Below are 20204 nucleotides of genomic sequence, written 5' to 3' on the forward strand. Positions count from 1 at the left end.
CCTTTCATCACTTCCCAGGAAACTCAACAAACGTAACCTATTGGCCTCAGGTGAAGATACCAACGATGGTCGTTCAGTCTTGGCCACAGGTAGTCTTAACGACTGTAACGACTGTCGTCACAGCAACAAGGAACACTAACGAACCAGCGGTATCGATGACCCGGGCCAACGACCCCACTGAGGTTAAATAGCTGAGTTTCCCTGCCAGTCAGTCAGAACTGAAGAAGTCCTTTGGATGAGGGACGAAACGTCTTCCAGTATCTTCAACCAAGTCCAGTTGCCCTTGATTTTAACCTTCGTTGGATAACTATGACCTGGATGACTGAGAATCTTCATAGACATCTAGGCTTAAGGTTGGTCGCTCTTGTGTGGCCTGACCCGCTGGATGTCATAGTAAAGTTGTGCAACTATAGCTTTATAAAATACAGTGTAGGTAGCTTCCAAATATTAGCTCTGATTTAGAGAGAAAATGTTCTGTATGTCACTTTATATTATACCTCAGCGTCTGGTCTCACCAATTAATGTTGGTCTATACAAGTGCATTATATGATATAAGTTTTACTGTGCCCCCAAGATCGTAGTTTGTTTTTACTACCTTATTTATGTGTTTAACAGCAAATCAATAAACACTGTACCAAACTGGTACATACCCAATGCAGTGTTCAAAGCGGTTGTGGGATGCTCCAGGAAAAACAAAGTAGGCTCCGCCAAGCTGCTTGAGGTTTCGTAGTCTCTGGAACTGAGGCGTGTCGATGATTTTGATGAGAAGTGGGTGCATCTCCACGTGGCCGTGGATGGGATCATTAAACACCTGGAAGAAGACAGGACAACAAACAGTTATGAAAACGATTCATAAATCAAAACAGAAGAGTGTCAATATATCAGCCTCTGTGTTTATCTTTGGGTGGGTATAACAAAGACAGAAAATATACACCACACTGAAAACAACACTTTTGTTTTTGCCCCCATATTTTTCACAAATCGGTCAAAAAACTGTTATGAGCACTTCTCCTTTGCCGAGATAATCCATCCACCCACCCACAGGTGTGGCATATCAAGATGATGATCAGACAGCATAGGTATTGCACAGGTGTGCCTTAGGCTGGCCTAATGCAACAAAAGTGTTGCATTTATAATTTTGTTCAGTGTATAACAATTAATCCAAAATGCAAAATAAAACAAGACTGGCGGAGGTAAAAAGCAGTTCCACTCTCTGTCACCTCTTGTCTTTAGCAGTGCCTCTTGCAAAGCTACAGGCCCACTGCTTGAGGAACTAAGTGAAGGCTAACATGGACTTACAGTTCAGTAATATAGCTAAGTGCCTGGCCACAGAATGCTTTAAATTTGATAATCAATTTTAGAACAAACCAGCCAGTGTAAAGAGCAGGATGAAACTGGAAACAAATGCAAAGCTTCCTCTTTTGCTAAGAGGTCTCTGAAAGACCCATAAGATTCATCCTCAGGGATCTAGCAAGTCTAGCAAGTCTTTCACTTCACACAATCTTCCCCTTTCCTCCAGGCTTGTAACCTTGATCTGTCTTTTTTTGTCTGGGCGCTGAGAACAACAAAAAAAAAGAATGACCATCTGTGTTTCCTTCACTGACCCTGGCATATTTTCACAGGTCCTTGCTGTTTATCCTACAAGCTTCTCTTTATTCTATTGTGTCTTTCGTATCTCCTAACACTTGCACGTGCAGCATTGTGAAACGGCTGATACCTTATTTGGCTCAGCTTCTATCTGCCAAAGCTTCCTGAGGCTGTGTAGCATCCGCAGCCGGTCACCAAGGTACCTGGACAGAATAAAAATTGAAATATGGAGGATGAAAGGAGTGAAAGAGCTGAAGAGAGCGTGACGTGGGAGTGGACATTTGCACAAAAATACTCCTGTCCCGTCCCAATCCAATGAAAATCTGTTCTTGCCCTTGAGTATTGTTGTTGACTCATTTCCTCCTACTCAGCACCCTGGGTAATTTCTTAAAATCCCACAACTCCAGTTTAACACAAGAACATACTTACTCAATGCCAATCTTCTCCAGGTCAGCATCCTTGAGATACCGCAGCCCGACACCTGTGATTTTTTGTGCTGGATAACAAAGCAAACATAATTGTTTTGATGTTGGCTTATATGCCACAACACACAAATGTGGACAGCTGCATGGATAGACATACTTATTTAGGCATCCAGTAGCTTATAGGACACATACAAAACACAAATACACACAAGAATGTAAGAATAACAATAAAAACACAGCAGTGAAGTGATAGTTTAGCCACCTGAGCTACTACAGAGAGCTGTCACTATGCTAACAGAAGCAGTGCAAATGCAAGGTGATTGCAAAGTAAAGAATAATGATTAACTTACTGTGTTAATAAAAAATATAACTTGAAGATAATTAAATATATAAACATGCACAAGGCTGAAATAGCCAGCAACTGACTGTCCAGCAGCCTAATGACAGACTGTTGATCAGCATTTATTTTCACACCGCCATTGACTGGAAGAGAGACAAAACCCTCCCTCAGTGTGATGAGCAGGACTGAGGCGGCAGCCTGCCACTGAACAGGCTCCTTTGCATGGTGAGTGTGCTGTGCAGAGCGTGGCGCTGATTATAAAGCAGCTTACTGCATTTAGTCCAACGATGACATTAAACGCTGTCTGTTTAAGCTAGCGAAGCTGAAAACCAACCTCTAAATGTTCCTTCCCATTCTCCAAGACCTTCTCTTCGCAGGTACCGACACGCTTCCTCAACTCCCCATCGCATGTAGTCCGAGTCCAGCACCGGGACCAATGACATTCTCTTCTCCGGCGTTTTGAAGCTCTCGTCAGGGGTCAAAACCGCCTCGCGCGGTCGTTTTCGGTTCTCCATGTTGACGTGACAAACAGGCGGTAATCTGGATTTCTAATCAGAAGCATAAATAGCCGCCAAGTTACGACCGCCACGGCTGATCGGACAGCTCTGCACAGAAGACACTCGGGCGGTGAAAACACCCGGGTTTTGTTTCTACGCCGGCTGCGTCAAGGTGAACTGAAATACAAACACGTTTCCGGTTTTTGCCTTCAAAATATAAGTGTATGGAAACCGTCTTTGAAACTTCTTGACTTAGCTGGCTGAATAAAGCCGGCTACACCAGTGGTGGACGAAGTCTTCAGATCCTTTACTTCAGTAAAAATAATAATACAACACTGTGAAAATACTTTACTACACGTAAAAGTCCTGCATTGAAAATGTTAGCCTACTTAAGTTTGTAAGTATAATCATGAAAATGTACTTGAAGTCTTACAAATAAAAGTACTCAATGCAGAAAAAATGCCCCTTGTGACCTTTATACTATTTTATATCATTAGATTGTTATTATTAATGCATTAATGTAAGGCAGGATTTTATTGTTGTTGAGATGGATCTCATTTTGAACTATTTTGTATCGGACAATGATTATTTTTATGACGGATTAATCTGCTGTTTATTTTCATTAATCAATTGATTGTTTGAAAAAAAATCTGAAAAGATTGAGAAATGTCATCACAATTACCCAGAGCACAAAGAGACACCTTCACAATGCTTGTTTTGTCCAATAAACAGTCCAAACCTAAAAATGTTGACAATAGATTAAACTTACATTTAAATAATTAAAGGAAAAGCAGCAAATTTTGACATATGATGCTGGAAGCATGACATTTTCTTTACGTTTTCTGCACACAAATTTTGTTATCTAAACCTTTCAGCTATTTGTTGAAACGGTTGGGTAGCTGGGAGGCCTCTCCATAGGGGCTCAAAAACTGTTTCAGGGGAAGCTCAGTGAACGGAAGTAAAACAATATTGCATTATCAAAATATGATCACGCAGCATAGCCTACGTGTGTGATTTGGTTAAAGAGAGTTCAGAGATAGTTTTAGGGAACTGTTTTTCCCACTTTATCACAGTCAGAAACTAATTAATGCTTTAGCATTGAAAATATTGAAAGAAAAATATGAAAGACATGAGGTCAAAGGTGACCCTGAATACAATGAATGGAGTTTCCAATAGGATACTAAAACCCTTGTCTTTAAGATAGCATATTTCAATCTAAAAACCAAGAGAAGAAATGTTGTGGTTAGGATCAGATGCCAATGGACAACAGTAACACTTTTTTTTTCATTGGTGGATATTTATGACAGTGTTATACTTGCTTTGCCACTGTACAGAAAGTTAGAAACAAACAAATACACAAAATCTATTTTGTGAACACGTTATGATTTTATATTAGAAGTGAAACATCCATAGACTGTATATAAAAAGGAAACACCATGCTTCTGGTACATAACTTGCTACATGCAGATAACTTGACTACATGCAGATCCTCTTTGCCCGGCAAGCGAAGGGTGGAGCCAAACATAGTTGAGCCAATGAGGCCAGAGTGTTGACGCCAGCAGTCCTGATAACACTCAGCGACGACAGTGAAGTGCAGGACATGCAGTGCTGATAGTTCCTATCTGCGTTTTGCAATTAAAGTATGATAAACTTAGATAATTTAGAACCACGTGGTTAGGAGCACATTAAGTGTACTCTTCTTGGTAGCATCCACTACAATAGCTTATATGACACCGGCCTACTTTGTGTAGCCATAGATGAACGGAAAGCGGTAACTCTGGGCCAGCAGCACTTTAATCGCCCAGGCGTCCACATATTGAAGGAAACTCATATCATAGGCGGAAATCACGGGGGGGACATGTCATCCCCCTATCTGAGCCCCCCCTTAAAAACCATCAAATAATATAATGATATATACTTAAAACAAATGTGTAAAAAGTAAAACAATACAAACGCAAATAATGCAAACAATAAAGTGCTTTTTAAGTTTAGAAACATTTTGAGTCCCCCTTTCTCTTGCCTCACAGTGGTTTGGTCCACTGCCCTCTCACAGGAGTCCTGTGGCAGAAAACCAGTTGAAATTAGAGATGAAACGGTATGAAAATTTCATATCAGGATTATAGTGACTAAAATTATGACGGTTATCAGTATTATCACGGTATTGTAAAAATGTGCCAACAAATATTCAAATGTAGGCTACTGATGCACACACTGAAACCATTTCAACAAGTTTTGTATTGAAAACTACAAATACAATTGCTGTTTTGTTTGCATAAAAAAAATAAATAACAGAAAACACCTTTTGTAAACATATGAAAATCATCAAAGTGTGCATTATCAAGATTTTATATTTTATATTATATAGCCTAGATAATACAATGATCCCGTGGACAATTACATGAAAACAAATAAGTCTTTAGAAGACAGTGATAGTAACTGCAATGAGCCCAAAAACTGACATAAATACAGAGGCGTCTGTAGCGTTTGTAGATATGCTGGTTGGTTGTCTAAACTGCGTAATGTGTTATCATGTGCAGTAACGGCCCTGCAGTGGACGAATAGACTCTGCCGACATTTATGGCAAGCCATTAGTGGCTTGCCATTAGTTTAGCCATTAGTTTTCGCGTTTTGTTAGCAAAACATGCTACATGTTTTTTGGCACTAGAGCGGCTAACACTGAGAGCTTCAGTTTACATGCTTGTTAGCAAGTCAGAGAGACAAACCAAACCTAAAAGTTAACTCACCCTGCGTTCACTATAAGGTAATTTTCTTCAATCAAGTTTCCCTCGGCGATCTCCCAGCAAGCAATTTCACGGTTAAAAGATGTCTAATAGACGTCTAAACAGAACTCAGACGTCTAGGCTAAAACAGGGCTGAATTTGGGCTGTCAGTGAAAGTTTGGTAGACGTCTAACCATAGCCCATAAATAGTCTAGTCATCCATTAGACTTCCATTGAACGGCTACATATAGACGTGTATTAGATGATGAAAATGGGTCGAGGCTAAAACAAGGTTGAATTTGGGCTGTTAATAGACGTCTAACCATAGCTCAAGAATAGACCAAATACACAGACTACATATCTACCTCTATAGACAACAGAACAGTGGTTCAGAATAGTGATTGTTTTTACTTAAACATGGTTCTCATAAATGGTAATCTGTCCAAACAAATTAAATATAAAGATTTTATTAAGAAAAAGGATTACAAGGTAGACAACTTAAGATAATACAACATGATGAACTATAAAGGAATTATTGATAAAATATTATTATAAATACAAATACAAACTATTTTAACAACATGCGGTAATAAAAACATAAATAATGAGAAAATAAATGGGTTGCTACATCCAAATCTAGATCTTCATCTAAGCTGCTACTTGATGCAGCAAGAGCATCAGATGGGTCTCTCGGTTGGCGCCAGTCTCTCGGTTAAATGGGATCCGTAACTGTTGAATATGTAAGAATAAGAATATAAGTAAACACATAATTGACTACCATTTTCCCATAAGACATGACTACTATCAACAAATGAATTTAAATGAAAACATACACTATATTTCTAATTATTCTAATGAAGGTAAAAAAAAGAAAAGAAAATTTCATTTATAACGTTTTTTTCATTTAAATTAAAAGCCCTTATTTATTAACTTTCTGACCCATTTACCGCTATGGAAAATATAAAGATACTTGAACAGGACACATGTTTTAGCCATCATGTTGCATTAGAACAACCAAATAGACAATTGGGAAAGCTGCTTTAATTCTTTTGAGAGAGCTATGTGCTTTGAATGTAATGTGTTCTGTTCTGAATATTTATTGTTGTAACATTACTTTGTTGACTGTATGCTGGATAATTTGCAATAAATATTTAGTGTCAAAAGTCAAAAACTCATATTTTCACATCATAATGATCGAACGTTAGTGAGTAAAATATATATGTGGCTTTCATTACAAAATTATAATAGGCATGGTTGTGCATGTTTCATGTTCACCCCCTTTGAATTCAAGAGTTTTTAATGGTGCGTTCCAGTTGACATGGGAAGTTGGGATTTCCGAGTTCAAAGGTTCAAAGGGAACGCCCCCTTAAGTCGGGATTCCGACTTGGGAAGTCGGGAGAACCGCACTACCCCGACTTCGTGATCCAAGATGGCTGTCGGGGTATCAACAGTTAGTGAAAGCTGTAGTTTATACTGTTTATTAGCACTTCTGTGTACTTGTGACTCATATAAATGTTTGTACACAAAGTGCTGTCCAACAGCTGTCTGTGGATGTGTTGCTACAGTGTTTAGTGTGAATAAATACCGCAGAATGCGTTTTTTTAAATCAACTGGCGTATCAATAGCTAACCTGGCTAGTTACAAACAGCTGGCCTAGCGAGGTTTTCTGACTTGTTAACTGGAACGCCGTCAACTCGGGTGTGACGCATAGACTGTATATAAGAAATGGACGTAGTCATCGTGACGTCACCCCGTTGGTTTGTGGACTGCCGTTTTGAAGCCTCGAGTTTGGCCGATAGGTCGCCGCCATGTCGAGTTTTTGCAACCAGAAAGTTCCTGGAAGTGACGATACGGCGGACCAAACGGCCGTGTGCGGAGCTAGCTAGCTTGCTTAGCTAGGTGCAACTGTAACTCTCGTTAACTGTCATTTTAATAGGGCTGATAACTTTGTCAAGCGAACAGCAGTCTTAAAACTAAATGTACTCACCAGAGAAAGCGAACAGCCAACTCCACGAGTCGGCTCTAGCCTGATTGACACGTCGCCATGGTAACGACTTGTCAATCATAGATAATCCCACCCTGAAACATACTCTGCTTTGTGGTCTATTTTAAAATTAATGGAACCATAATTCACTAAATGAACAACATTTTGTATTGAAGAAGACATGAAACTAGCGACTGAGACCATAAACTCATCAGGAAAGTGTTTACTGGGGTAATTATTCAGCTGAGAAGTAAGGTCGTTTTCCCATTATTTCTAATGGAGCCGGACTTCTTTTTGCAACCAGAAGAGTTGCCCTCTGCTGGATTTTCAATAGAATGCAGGTTTCAGGGACTTCCGCATTCGCTTCATATTGTAGACCGGAAGCTTCCCGCTTGGTGTGACGTCATTCCCAGCTCCGACCTCCGAGGTAAATGGAATGCAGCATAAGGGCACGAGGAAACCTGTGGGTATCATGGAGTTAACGTTACAGTAACGTCAAGTTACAATTGCATGCAGCATGTTACACTAACCACAACGTGCCTTACTCTACACTGTTACCCTCCGAAATGTCACGGTTCCTACACGTTAACAAATAATTTAGATAAATAATGAAGACATGTCAAACAAAGACACAGATACTTACAAGACCAAACTAAATATCTTTTCGCTTCCAGTGTTTGCAGTAAACTCTCATCCATTGCTCACTGAAAGGCCGAAATAGTAACGTATCCCTAGTTTAAAAATGGCGGATGTGCTTATTGTGAGATCTGGCAACTGTGATGTATGATAACTTTCAAGTCTCGCGTTGCCAGTAGTCATGTCTCAGTAGGGCTACAGCTGCCATCTAGCGGTTGAAAATAGTAATTGCATCTTGTTTTTATTTAAAATGAAAGTTAATGGGAACGTTACAGCGAAAATAAAGATAATTTAAATGTTTCAAACGTTTACTTACATTTGATGATATGATGTCACGCACCTCAACAGCTGCATCGGGTGAAAACTACATGTAACCAATTTGGTCTGAAAAAGGGCTACAGTCAAGCCGTTGATATTAAACCACTGATTGCCTCTATTTCGCCGGGTAGGCTAAAAACAGACAACACGTAGCCTGTCCAAATAAGAGCTAAATCGTGGCTACAGATAGATCATGTCAATTTAATGACACTTAATATCTTGTAGATATTATTGACATTGCAAAAATATTGGGATATCAACCATCTCAAGTGCTTAAGTGCTACCAGGGCAAAATCCACTTTTAATCATTTTTGACTTATTTGACTAAAAGCGGGCTACAAATAGCCGGTCTGTCTACGAGTTAAATTGTGTCTACGCAGAGGCTGCGTGTAAATCATGTATAAGAAATGAAACAAAAAACCTTGTAATTACTGTAGACCTTGCTTAAATTACGGAATATCATACACATTGAATTTATTTTGGCAAAAACGTCATGTACCCACATGTAAAGTTATTGTGGCTAAAAGTGGGTTACTCATAGCCGGACTAAATCAGGTCTATAGTAAACCTAGACGGTGAAATGACGGCTATTGCTTGCTGGGCTCATAAAAACTAAAATACGACCGGACTTCAGAGTGAAAATCTCCGCAGCGTTGTCTTCTGCCGTGTTGTCATTGACCCAAACAAACCGTTGCATTCTGCGCATGCGCGCCTGCTTCTGGGAGACGCTACAGTGTTTGCCATGAGATTATAACAGCGAGGTTAACCGTACCCGGTTATCATGGTAATTGAAATGTGTACGGCAATAATAACCGTCGGGAATTTTACCATGGTTAACCGTTAAACCAGTGATCGTTTCATCCCTAGTTCAAATCCGTCAGTAGCCAGTTGTGGAACTCCAGTAATGTTAAGCAGGTTGGCAGGGCTGTTTTATGCACTTTAAACATGGGATGAACTGATTCTTTTGTCTTTAATATAGATGATGCTGAGTCATTAATAAATTAATCATGACAAAGTCATGATAACCGATATATTTTCTATGAGCTGTTATTATGACATTACCTAGCTTGTTTGGTAGCTTGTTTAACAGCTTATTGGACTGGAACTCATCTTCTACAGCTAGAGATGCGCAGATTCATTAGCTGGGGACTGTAATAGGCCGCACAGACAGTAACCTCATGTCACACACACACCCACACACACACGCGCACACACACAGGACGCTTTCAGTCAGCGTGACAAAGCGTAAGAATTTTACGCTAAAGGTACCCTTCAGCGTCCGTATGAAACGCCCCCGTTTCCTACGTTGCAGCAACACAAGGAGGTCGACATGCATACATTCAGTGACTTAGGTTTAGGTACTAACGTTCCTGATGGTTGTGGTAAGAGTAGGGGCTTCGCGGGGCTGTCAACACCTTTATCACCAGGTGCGTCTCCATGAGACGCTAAAGGGTGCCTTTTGCATCAAATACCTACGCTTTGTCACTCTTTCTCAAATCGTCGGTATATGACGCCCTGAGATGAGAACGGCCTGGGAGTACGCTGGTTTCGCAGACAGAATTTTCGCATGGCAGAGTTGTTTCACTCTGCGAATCAACCTTATTACTTATACATTTGTCTTTCACTGAATGAGAAAATTGATGTGTGGCGTGAGAGTGCGTGAAAAATGTGAACTGTGTGCGAGACAGGTTTTAACTTGATCAGAAATATCGTCATGTTTAATCTTGCGAGATCTTGTGACACAGGGGTCTCTATTACTAGGCCACAACTGAAAAACGTGTGATTGAGTGGATTATTTATTGGTGTTAGAGGAGTTTAACTCCACGAGAACAACAACAAAGAGAAAAAGAGCTTTATTTCAAATACAGGAGGCACAATCTTTTATCAACTTGTCTTAATAGGAATAAAGTTGAGAGGTTCTAATAACCTTTGCTAGGTTTCCCTTTATAGCCCCATTACATATAAGAACACAATTAATTTTCACACAGGCAGCAAAACACAACAATACACAAAAGGTGTCTTAACCACATGGAGATGGCTACATCAAGCAACAGGCAAGTTGAGCTATATAGTATAAGTACAGTGAGAAATAATGAAAGTTATTATATTAGTAAATTATTATTTCATACAGATAAATTCAAAGTTTTTCCTGAGAGCCAGTTTTCAAAAGGTAGAATTGTTCAAAATAAGATGAACAAACCAAATAAAACAAAAGCTGCCACCAATAAAATGGACATTTAAAAATTATATTTAAAAACAGTGAATAATGAATAAATCCTTCATGTGAGAAAAGATTCAAGAAAACAACCAAGTTGGAAGGACAACCAGCACCAAAACAACCTCTAATCAAACATCACTCAAAGTCAAAATAATATCTGTCCACATGAATTCACTTGATTAACATAAACACTTGCCACCACTAAATATTTAAAATCCCTAAACCACATATTAAAAGTTCACTTCAAATGAGATCAGACTTCATTACACATGCTGGTAGTGCTTTACATCTTGCCCTGGTCATAAGGAATAGACCACAACAAAAAGCATAAATTTGACTCTGAAACATGCTGTATACATATTCAGTTTCAGATATTGATATTTTAAGTAACCATGATTGATTTTTCACAACAGAAGTAAATAATGGTATGCTTTTGGTACAAACATGGTATACAACTGTAATGTAACTTACACAACACAAAGGAGTCTAAAATAAAGCTGATTTAAAATGATCAAACAAAAAAAAAGATATTGAAAAGGGCTCTAAAAACTGAGTACAAGGCCTGAATATGTAACAATGCATCCTTATTTAATAAAGTATAAGTAATTTATAATTTATATGTGTTTTGGAGTAAAATTGTGTCAAGTACTTTAGAGTAGAACAGACCTTTTATAGAACATTTCAATAATTTTCAATCATAATGAAGCAAGAAGTGTTTGCTCTCTTTTTTTCAGTTTTGATCTCCAGCTTCCAAAACTTTAGATGAATTATTACTGTGGTTCCATCCTGCCTGTAAATAAAGACAGCACAGACAAGTGCATCAGTATTAACCAGAGCAGTGCAGAGTGTACCGAGTGAGAGATGCAGCTCATCATTACTGGACCAGGGCCACCTTGGGCTTTAGGAATTTTTACAGGTATTTTCCCCATTGTCTTATATCCATAGACCAAACTATGGTGGTTGATTAATCAAATAACCGGTAGATTAATCGATAATGAAAATTATTATTAGCTCTAGACAGCACTAACACACAGCAGCCTACTGTATATTCAGCAGCCTGGATCTAAATATTACCTGATGCTTTGGAAAACCCTTTTCTTCGGCACCACTGGTCAAAATGCTCCCTGTCAGCCTTCAGAGTGTTGTCGTCGGTCTTCTTACAGTAAAACCTGAATGTTTGCTCAGAAAAGTACTTTCGGCGAAACTCAGACACCTGATAAGAAGGACAGCAGCATCATGAGTATCATGACATAACAGAGGCTGTCTTCTTAAGAAAACACACAATGAACAAACACCTCATGCAAAGAAAGACTAAGATTCATTTTGTTGTTTTGCTTTAGTTCTGACCTTCATCTTGAATGCCTCGGTAGGGTCATACTTGCTGTAGAAATATATGTACTCCACGGGGTTCCTATCACTCTTTCCATAGTCTATAGTAATTTTCTAAAAGTGAAGGGTGAGAGAGAAGCTTGTTTTTATATTAACAAATAAATTATGCCACAACGGAGGAAGGCAACATCTTACAAATCAAACGATTGTCAACAAAACCCTACATTTTAAGAAAAGTTAAAGTAATCAGACTGAAAACTCACCTGGACTTCAAAGTCCTCTGGTGTCAGACCTTCTCTACTCTGAAGGAGCTCTTGAGCCAATTCCTCCTTCCAAAGGGGAATCATCTCCTTAGTGAGGGAGAACACAGGGTGAGAAGTGGGAGGCAAGGAGATTTGAGATTTATTCCATCTTGACAACATACAATAAGAAAATGTCAACATTAAGCAGTTTTTGGCCCCTTGTCCACACTAAAGCAACATTTTTCTCATCATAAAAAGCTTTTCCAAAACATCTTCTTTGCATGTTTAAATCTTTTTTTGTGTATGTGACAACATTAAAACAATCAAGCAACATTTTTCTCACCATAAAACAGCCTTTCCAAAATGTGTAGTGGAGAAAGTGTGCAAAAGTGCATAAATCTTTTTGTATTTGTATTTTTTATATTTAAAATACTTTTTTTAAAATTAATTAAATAATATTATTCATTAAATTAATAATCTGTGATAGTGACAGAGAACAATGACAGACTGACCTTGATGATCATTTTAATTTATGCTTTTTTTATTACTAGTAGTTTTATTTACTGCTGTAGGCCTATTAGTTTAGTAACGTGTTAATTAACAGATCGAGGCAGCAGTAGACAAGCAGTAGACAACTCCCATGTTCAGCTAGGTTAAATTATTATTTTTGTCGAAGGAGTCTGGTGGCTTTAAAGATAAAGTTTCCCTGTCGGAAAAGGGCTGACAGCAAAGGTAAAGCTGTGAGGGGGACTTCAGAGCCTTTTATATTTTCCTTAACGAAAAAAAACAAGGCATATATCCATAAAAGGAGGACATATTTAACATATTTTCTACATTAAATGTTAACATGTAAGAGGAACTTAAATTGTGCTTTTCTACCTTAATGGACAATCGCTTTACTTTTCTCCTGTTCACACACTCACACATTAATGGCAGCAAAGTTATTACTAGATGTTAGCTGCAGTTTTGCTGTTCGCCAACTAACAAGATTTAGCCATATTGTTAATTCACTGTGGGCAGAGGTCTTCACCCTGCAATCACATCCTCTAAATTCAATTTCTAGGAATAGTGATAGATAGGAAGTTGTAGTATCCAAGTTAAATCCAGGCACAATATCCATGCAATATAAAATAATAGAGGCAACAGAATAAGGTATGTGCACTTGTTTTATCAATAGCAATGGGAACATCTAACTTTGTATAGACACACAAACACACACGTGCACACCTGGGTGGGATTCTCAATTTCTCCCAGAAACTTGTAGAGGTCTCGAGTGACAATCTTGCGTAGAATCTGCCTCGCCTCATCCAGCTGGGGGGAGGAAGAGTTGAGTATTTGTTCAAACACATGATCTACAGGACAAACAGAATGGAAGATAGGTGAGTTACAACTATTTTATTCAAACAAGCTTGATAACCGCTGGCTTGATCTGGCATGTAGAATAACCCCTTATTGCAACTTTGAAATTTACACATTCGGTTGTAGGTGCATGATGAAAAGCTGAATGTCTTCAAAACTTCAGCAAGTTGTTTGTACTCTCAGATGACCATTTGCTAAACCCATTCACCAAACAGCAAATGTTCACAGCTTTGCAAATGTACTGAGGCATGGCAAGTTTCAAATTTCTCCATGTGCTGAAACGATGTGAATGGGGACTTTAATAAGAGTGATACATTGCATCTACAGTTTGGAGGGCTGTGTGTTTATTTAGCCTTTACACACCCCATAACCATAGATCAACCAAACAGGGTCATGTTAGAATGATATCACTTAAGTACTAACTAGCTCTACACTGCAACACAAGAACAATGTAATTTCTTTGTTTCCATATCTTCCACGGGATTCATAGTGAGGATTCTGACTTTGTAGAACAGCGTGGATGAGAATCTGTAATGTGTATCAGCTACTGTACCTAGCTACAATCTTCTGGCAATTATTTGGCAACACAATAGCATACATTGTCATAATGCAACATACATGTTAAAAGTTGTTTTTAAAAACCATTTATTTATATAATAAACATCTAGCTATTTGTACTCAGATGTCAAAAATGGTCTTAAAAATCTACCTGGAAATTTGAGTCTAGAAAAGTACATAATTTTGAAAAGGAAAATGTGAAGGAACCCTGTTGCTATTTAAGCTGTTATTGTTGTAAATAAACCGCTAAAAAATAAAGTTGGATTTATAGTTGACACAAGTGGTAAACCTGATTTCTGTAGTAAATAATACTGTTGTAGGTTTTAATTTATAGTTCAACTCCTCAGTAATGCATTCATATGATAGCATGGCCGAGTGCTTTCTGCTGCAGTTAACTGTTAGACACTGGTACATCAACTGTTGGACTTCAGTAGTTTATCTCCTTGTGTGCAGACAACTATTAGCCTTCCAGCAATCAACATCCTTAAAATAAAATTAGTAAAAAACAAAGGATGATAATACTGACAACAGTGTGATGAACCATGTTTGGACAGTTCAACATGTTATATATGTTGCTTGGTGTATCCTGCTCACTCCTCGCTGTCTCTTAATGTTCTTCAAACATGAGCTAACAGCACACAGTGGTATCTACAGACCTGTCAGCTTGGTGTAGGCCTCCATGTCATCTATGGCTGTAGAGAGAGTTAACATCTTCCCTCCTGAGCCTGCAATCTGGATGTGCTCGTCTGCCTTTAAAAAGGCCTCTGTGATCCTGGATAACCATATATATCACATATTATCACTTAAGAAATTTTTGCTGCAAATCCTACAAGAGAGTGAATCATGAAGCAAATTAAATAAGCTACATCGGACAGGAGACCAAGCTAAATGTTGTTAGAGTACAAACATGGGAAGGCTAGGTACTCACATTGTCTCTATGATCTTGTTCACTTTGTGCTGGTACGCGCTTTTGTGGAGACTCATCCTTGTGTGGAACATTTCATACATATTGTCCTCCTCCTGTCGAGAGTATTGTCCAGTTTACTCACAACTAATCAGATAAATGGGTTGCTGTTTTATAGATGAATAAAAATATTCATAAACATAAACAGGTCAGCACCTTGTCTCTAGTACAGATGTGCTTCTGCCCGTCCACCTCACACACTCTAACAAACTGTAGAAAGCGGCGATGGTCAAAGTTGTTCTGGATTCCCAGGTGGTGGCAGTCCCTGAGAAGCAGAGCAAGGCTCCAATCAGACAGAAAATGTGACGTTTACCACACTGCCTTTTCTATAAAGCCTACAATTTAAAAAAGAGCAGTTTGCTGCATTTCTTTGAAATGTTGCTTGGCAATCACCAAATCATCTGGCCTAACCATTATTTTGCCGTGAAATGAGCTCACAAATCTGATCCGATTAAATTGGAAAAAACACGCAAATGACAATGGGAGCTTTTTTGCTCTGAGTTGAAGCTTTTTTCAACTTGAGGCGCTCCAGCAAAAACTCATGTGCCCAGTGCAGATTAGCAGCGCAAAAATACATTTGGAAAAAAGATGCCTCTCACTGCACAAAACGCAGCCTGCCTGATTAGGGCCTGAGGAAATATGTGAAGAAAATTCTTATTATGTAAACTAACCAAAACACCATGAAGGATGCTTTATGTTGTTAAAATAATCATGAGAATATTGTTATTGTTCAGTGCAAATAGTAAACAGTAGTTTACACTCTACATCAAAAAGTGAATTGCTCTACAGCAACTGTTGAACAAGGCCCACCTGGCAAAGTAGTCAAACTTGTCCACATCAACACCATTTCTTTTGTTGGCCACAATTTCATAAAGGAAGGACTTGTCCTTGCTGCGACCTTTATATGGCCCCTGTGAAGATGACAAGACATAAGTGGCTTTAGACAGTGGCTGCTGTAGCATTGATGATCTGACTGATTTCACACAATTCACATGAGCAGGACTGACCGGTAGATTCCGGCCTTCACTGACCTCAGTGTACTCAGGTGAAATCATCTCCTTGATGAAGGTCACATCCCCAGGCAGCACCAGGCCGTACTCCTCCAGCTTCAGATCAATACTTTCCACAACGTGATCAAACATGTGTACGGACGCCATCTCATGCTGCAAGATACACATAGGATAGGGAGAATATGAATGCTTGTCTTTTCTCTCACGTTTGCCAGATGACAGGTGTATGGCCATAACTTTCATAACATATATGTGCTTTGTTTTGCATATGACCTACTTCTCCCTGCTCCCCTGGATTTCTAACATCTTTACCACCAGTCTCCGAATACATTGAAAGTGACCCACAGGATGTTTGTATGTGTGAAAGAGAGACAACTTGTGATACCACACTCAAACCTCTTTTAGGATTTAAAAAGCATTCCTTGATTCCAGGCCTTTGCCATTAGACCAAGCAACAGAGACTCTGAGCCTGTTACCCTCTAAAAGCGAAATATTTTCTATCAGTCTGAACGCTACAATCTTAGCTCTCAATTGTCATGCTGTAAAGCACAATAGTTGAAGCTTAAGATGATGATCCTTTCTTGTTCTCTGACCATGTAATACATTTTTTTTACTTCTTATTGAATACATTTTAGCATTTTTTCCAAGAAAGGAAAACAGGAAGAATGGAAAAAACTCTGTGTGAGGGCTCAGCTCAAATAATCATGATATATCATGTAGGTGATAAAGGAAGGTAGCAACATAAACAATATTTTACAAAGCCATATTATTATATAATCCCATCCTCTCTTTTTTCGCTAGTATAATTTAGAAATAGTTTTTTTTCCCCATTTTTGCTGTTTATACACTTTAGTCAGAATATCTCTCACTGCATTGTCTTCCTCAGATATTTTATTTTTTTAGTTTAGTTTTTTAAAATCTTTTTTCATAGTAATCCCTGATTTGTAAGTATCTGAAGAATTGAAATTCCCTTAAAAACTTTCAAGTTTTTTACCTCCTGAGTTAGTGTGCATATTGCTGTTAATACCCTACCCTACAATACCACTGTCTCTATCAACCTGGTCTTGTGGGATATACATACCGCTGACTACATTTTTGCAGCACCACAATTACGTACCCCCAGGTACATTTAGCCACAGTTTTGAGAAACAAATGTTCACTGGGGGTGGTAAAGAGAAGGACTGTACTGGAACACTACGATCAAATTACAGATGGGCTGTAGTTTACTTTTTGATTTTTATAATTAAAAAGGCCTAAACCTCAACTTTTATACTTTTACATAAATATACTATTTTACAGTATTGAACATGTGTATATATTGTCACAGCCCAGCTCTTGGACTGCAACAAAAACAGGAGACACAATGTTAACCAAAAAGCTTGGTCCCCTTGGATAACAAACGCCTTGCCAGACCAAATAAATTAGATATCCATTTGTTCCGGGTCCTAAACTGTGTTTCTAGAACAATATGTGGAACAGATAAGAAATAGGTTTTCATATTAAAATGTGGCTGGTGAATCGCTTTTGCTGACTACATAGTTAAAGGGGCCCTGTGAAGTTTTGTTGTAAACAAACAAAATGCATGTTTACATTCACTCACCAAAACTCATCGTGTGTCTCATTGTGGTCTAACAAATGTGTCAAATACACTTCCTTCAGATCTTCTTCCCTCCATATGTTGGCACACTGGTGCCTTTCTTTGTGCATTATTGTTACCCGGACTTTGGACTTTTTGAACTGTTTTTTGTACAAAGACATCCCACATTAATCAGCGTGATTTAGACATGCATATCTTTGCTATCTGGCTGCTGGCTGTAGATTCATGTTTAGCAAAGCAAATAAGTGTATCTCCCAAATAAATGTGAAGTATAGTATAGATGATCTGTTCATATGAAAGATTAATCCATTCAAGTATTTTTCCTTTGTAAATTGTGATTTCGGCTCACAAACAATCCACCATTATATTACATAAACACGTATTAAATTCCGTATTTGCTAATTAGTTACCATTTGTATCCAATGATTCACATCCTTAATGCAGCTTCTGATTTTTTTTTTAATATGTGCTAAATGTTTTTGGTTGGTTATTACGTCATGTATCACCGACAACAGAAATAATCGTGTCTTACCTTCCACTCCACTCCTGGACGTGCTTTGGGGATGAATGCTTGATCAAACAGATGGGAAAAGGGCCCATGTCCTAGAAGTGGAGAAATAAATATAAGTTTACCTAATGATGATCATGTGTGAACTATAAAATAACAGGCTGCTTTTGGAGACAGGTTTTTACTTCTAAATCACCCTGTTTAATAAGTACGTATGATTATGTTTTTATACAAAGGCCGTTTTGTAATTAAATTTTCAGGACAGAGTACATTTTCACTACATTATTTTCAATAATGCAGCAACACAGCTCTACTATGTGTTTCTTAAAAATGACAAACAAAACAAGAAACTAGCTAAGTTTCCATTAAAATGCAGTTCAAATCTGTAAACCATCTCAAGAAAAATCTTTATCCTACACCTAATAGTGATGACTCAAAGTGACTATGATTAACAAGGGTACAAAATCTCAGATTTTTTCTGCTCAATAAAAAAATAGTGAATGTCTATTTTGTTGGTGGTGAATGAGTGAACGAGGTAGTCTCTTTTAGTGTGTACAAACCAGACTGTCTGAAAATGTGTGCTATCATTGTATATTTAAGCCACTATGGCATCTCATCCCTCCCTTTTCAACCTGCCTTCAAGTGTGGTCATTTGTAACAGCTGTTAACACTAGTCTTATGAAGTGGTCAGACAACAAGTCATATTTGAAGTAGTTCTTTTGGATCGTACCAAGCTTCCCACTTTAACATTCTTTCTTTCAATGTTAAGCAGCCCTTAATGAAATTCAACATTTGCAAATATTTCACATTCCTCCCAGTAGCTTAAAGGGCATAATTAGATTAAATCAGCTTTTATTTGAGAATTTGCGGATAGGTTAATTTTCATTCTTTATCGCTGGGTGTAATTTTTTACCAAGAAAACAGGTTCCAGGTAAACTGAAAAGGTGTGTATCACTCACCCAGGTCATGGCAAAGACCAGCTATCTTCACGCAAAGGATGTCTCTTTCATCGATATTAAGTTCCGGCTGCCTTGTCTGCAGAGCTTCTACAAGCTGTCCTGCTAAGTACCCCACTCTTTACCACAACAAAACCTCATTACATATTGCTGCACACTGCGTTTGGATTGTGATTAACGCAGGACAAATATCTGTGTCTATCTGAAAACATGTGGACATACCCAATGGAGTGTTCAAAGCGGTTGTGGGATGCTCCTGGGTAAACAAAGTAGCCCCCTCCAAGCTGCTTGATATTTCGAAGTCTCTGGAACTGAGGGGTGTCAATGATTTTGATGAGAAGTGGGTCCAACTCCACATGCCCGTGGATGGGATCATTAAACACCTGGCAGGACACACAGAAAAAAGTCCAATTATTACTCTCCATCTTTTCTTTGTTTACTGTAATCTCTCTTATCTCTTTAGCCCTGAAAATGTAATGCAATGTACAATTAGGTACATCATATATTACCTTGCTTCGAGCCTCATTTTGAGCTTCCATGCCGCAGATATATGAGATTAGTCACACAAATAATGTTATAGCGCGTTGTTTATACAGCTGATCAGGGCAGATCTGCACAAAAGACACATAGGGTTTGACCAACACCCTTTTATATCTCCACCACACCCAGGGGGCGTAGCACAAAAATCTGGACACTGTACATAGACATTCTCCTTGCATCCATTGCTATTCATTCCAGTATCTTTGTGCCCCCCCAGTCCTACACCCCTGACCGCACCCATCTGCCGTCATAGTGAAATTAAAATTTGCATTACCTAATTTGTTTAAGGAAATATGATTTGTAATGGGACCTGAATTAAGTTCACATGCAATGTTGTGTTCCAATACAGAATGTGTGACCTTGTTATACCCTATGAAAAGTAAATAAGGTATTGCGAACGTAAAGAGAGAGAAGGG

General features: G+C 38.5%; 2 protein-coding genes across 2 annotated transcripts in view; both read right to left on the reverse strand.

Moving 5' to 3' along the window:
* The window catches only part of samhd1 (SAM domain and HD domain 1), a 22538-nt gene extending 19537 nt beyond the window's left edge, over positions 1-3001 (reverse strand). Inside the window, exons 1-4 of the mRNA XM_046056588.1 lie at positions 2687-3001; positions 2017-2083; positions 1718-1790; positions 651-811 (exon numbers count right to left, since the gene is read on the reverse strand). Of these exons, the coding sequence (XP_045912544.1) occupies positions 651-811; positions 1718-1790; positions 2017-2083; positions 2687-2867 (482 nt within the window). The 5' untranslated portion in view covers positions 2868-3001. The remainder of the gene's footprint in view (positions 1-650; positions 812-1717; positions 1791-2016; positions 2084-2686) is intronic.
* An 8787-nt stretch (positions 3002-11788) lies between these two features.
* Positions 11789-19787, reverse strand: LOC123974716 (deoxynucleoside triphosphate triphosphohydrolase SAMHD1-like). The gene is made up of 13 exons (XM_046055561.1): positions 19758-19787; positions 19471-19631; positions 19252-19367; positions 18317-18387; positions 16209-16340; positions 15988-16127; positions 15334-15442; positions 15142-15233; positions 14870-14985; positions 13512-13648; positions 12318-12404; positions 12073-12168; positions 11789-11947 (listed from the first exon to the last, which is right to left on the reverse strand). Exons 1-13 carry the CDS (start codon positions 19785-19787, stop codon positions 11789-11791), a joined length of 1446 nt encoding a protein of 481 aa, XP_045911517.1.
* Between the last annotated feature and the right edge of the window lie 417 nt (positions 19788-20204).

This window comes from Micropterus dolomieu, linkage group LG08, assembly GCF_021292245.1.
Source record: "Micropterus dolomieu isolate WLL.071019.BEF.003 ecotype Adirondacks linkage group LG08, ASM2129224v1, whole genome shotgun sequence".
NCBI classification, from domain to species: domain Eukaryota; kingdom Metazoa; phylum Chordata; class Actinopteri; order Centrarchiformes; family Centrarchidae; genus Micropterus; species Micropterus dolomieu.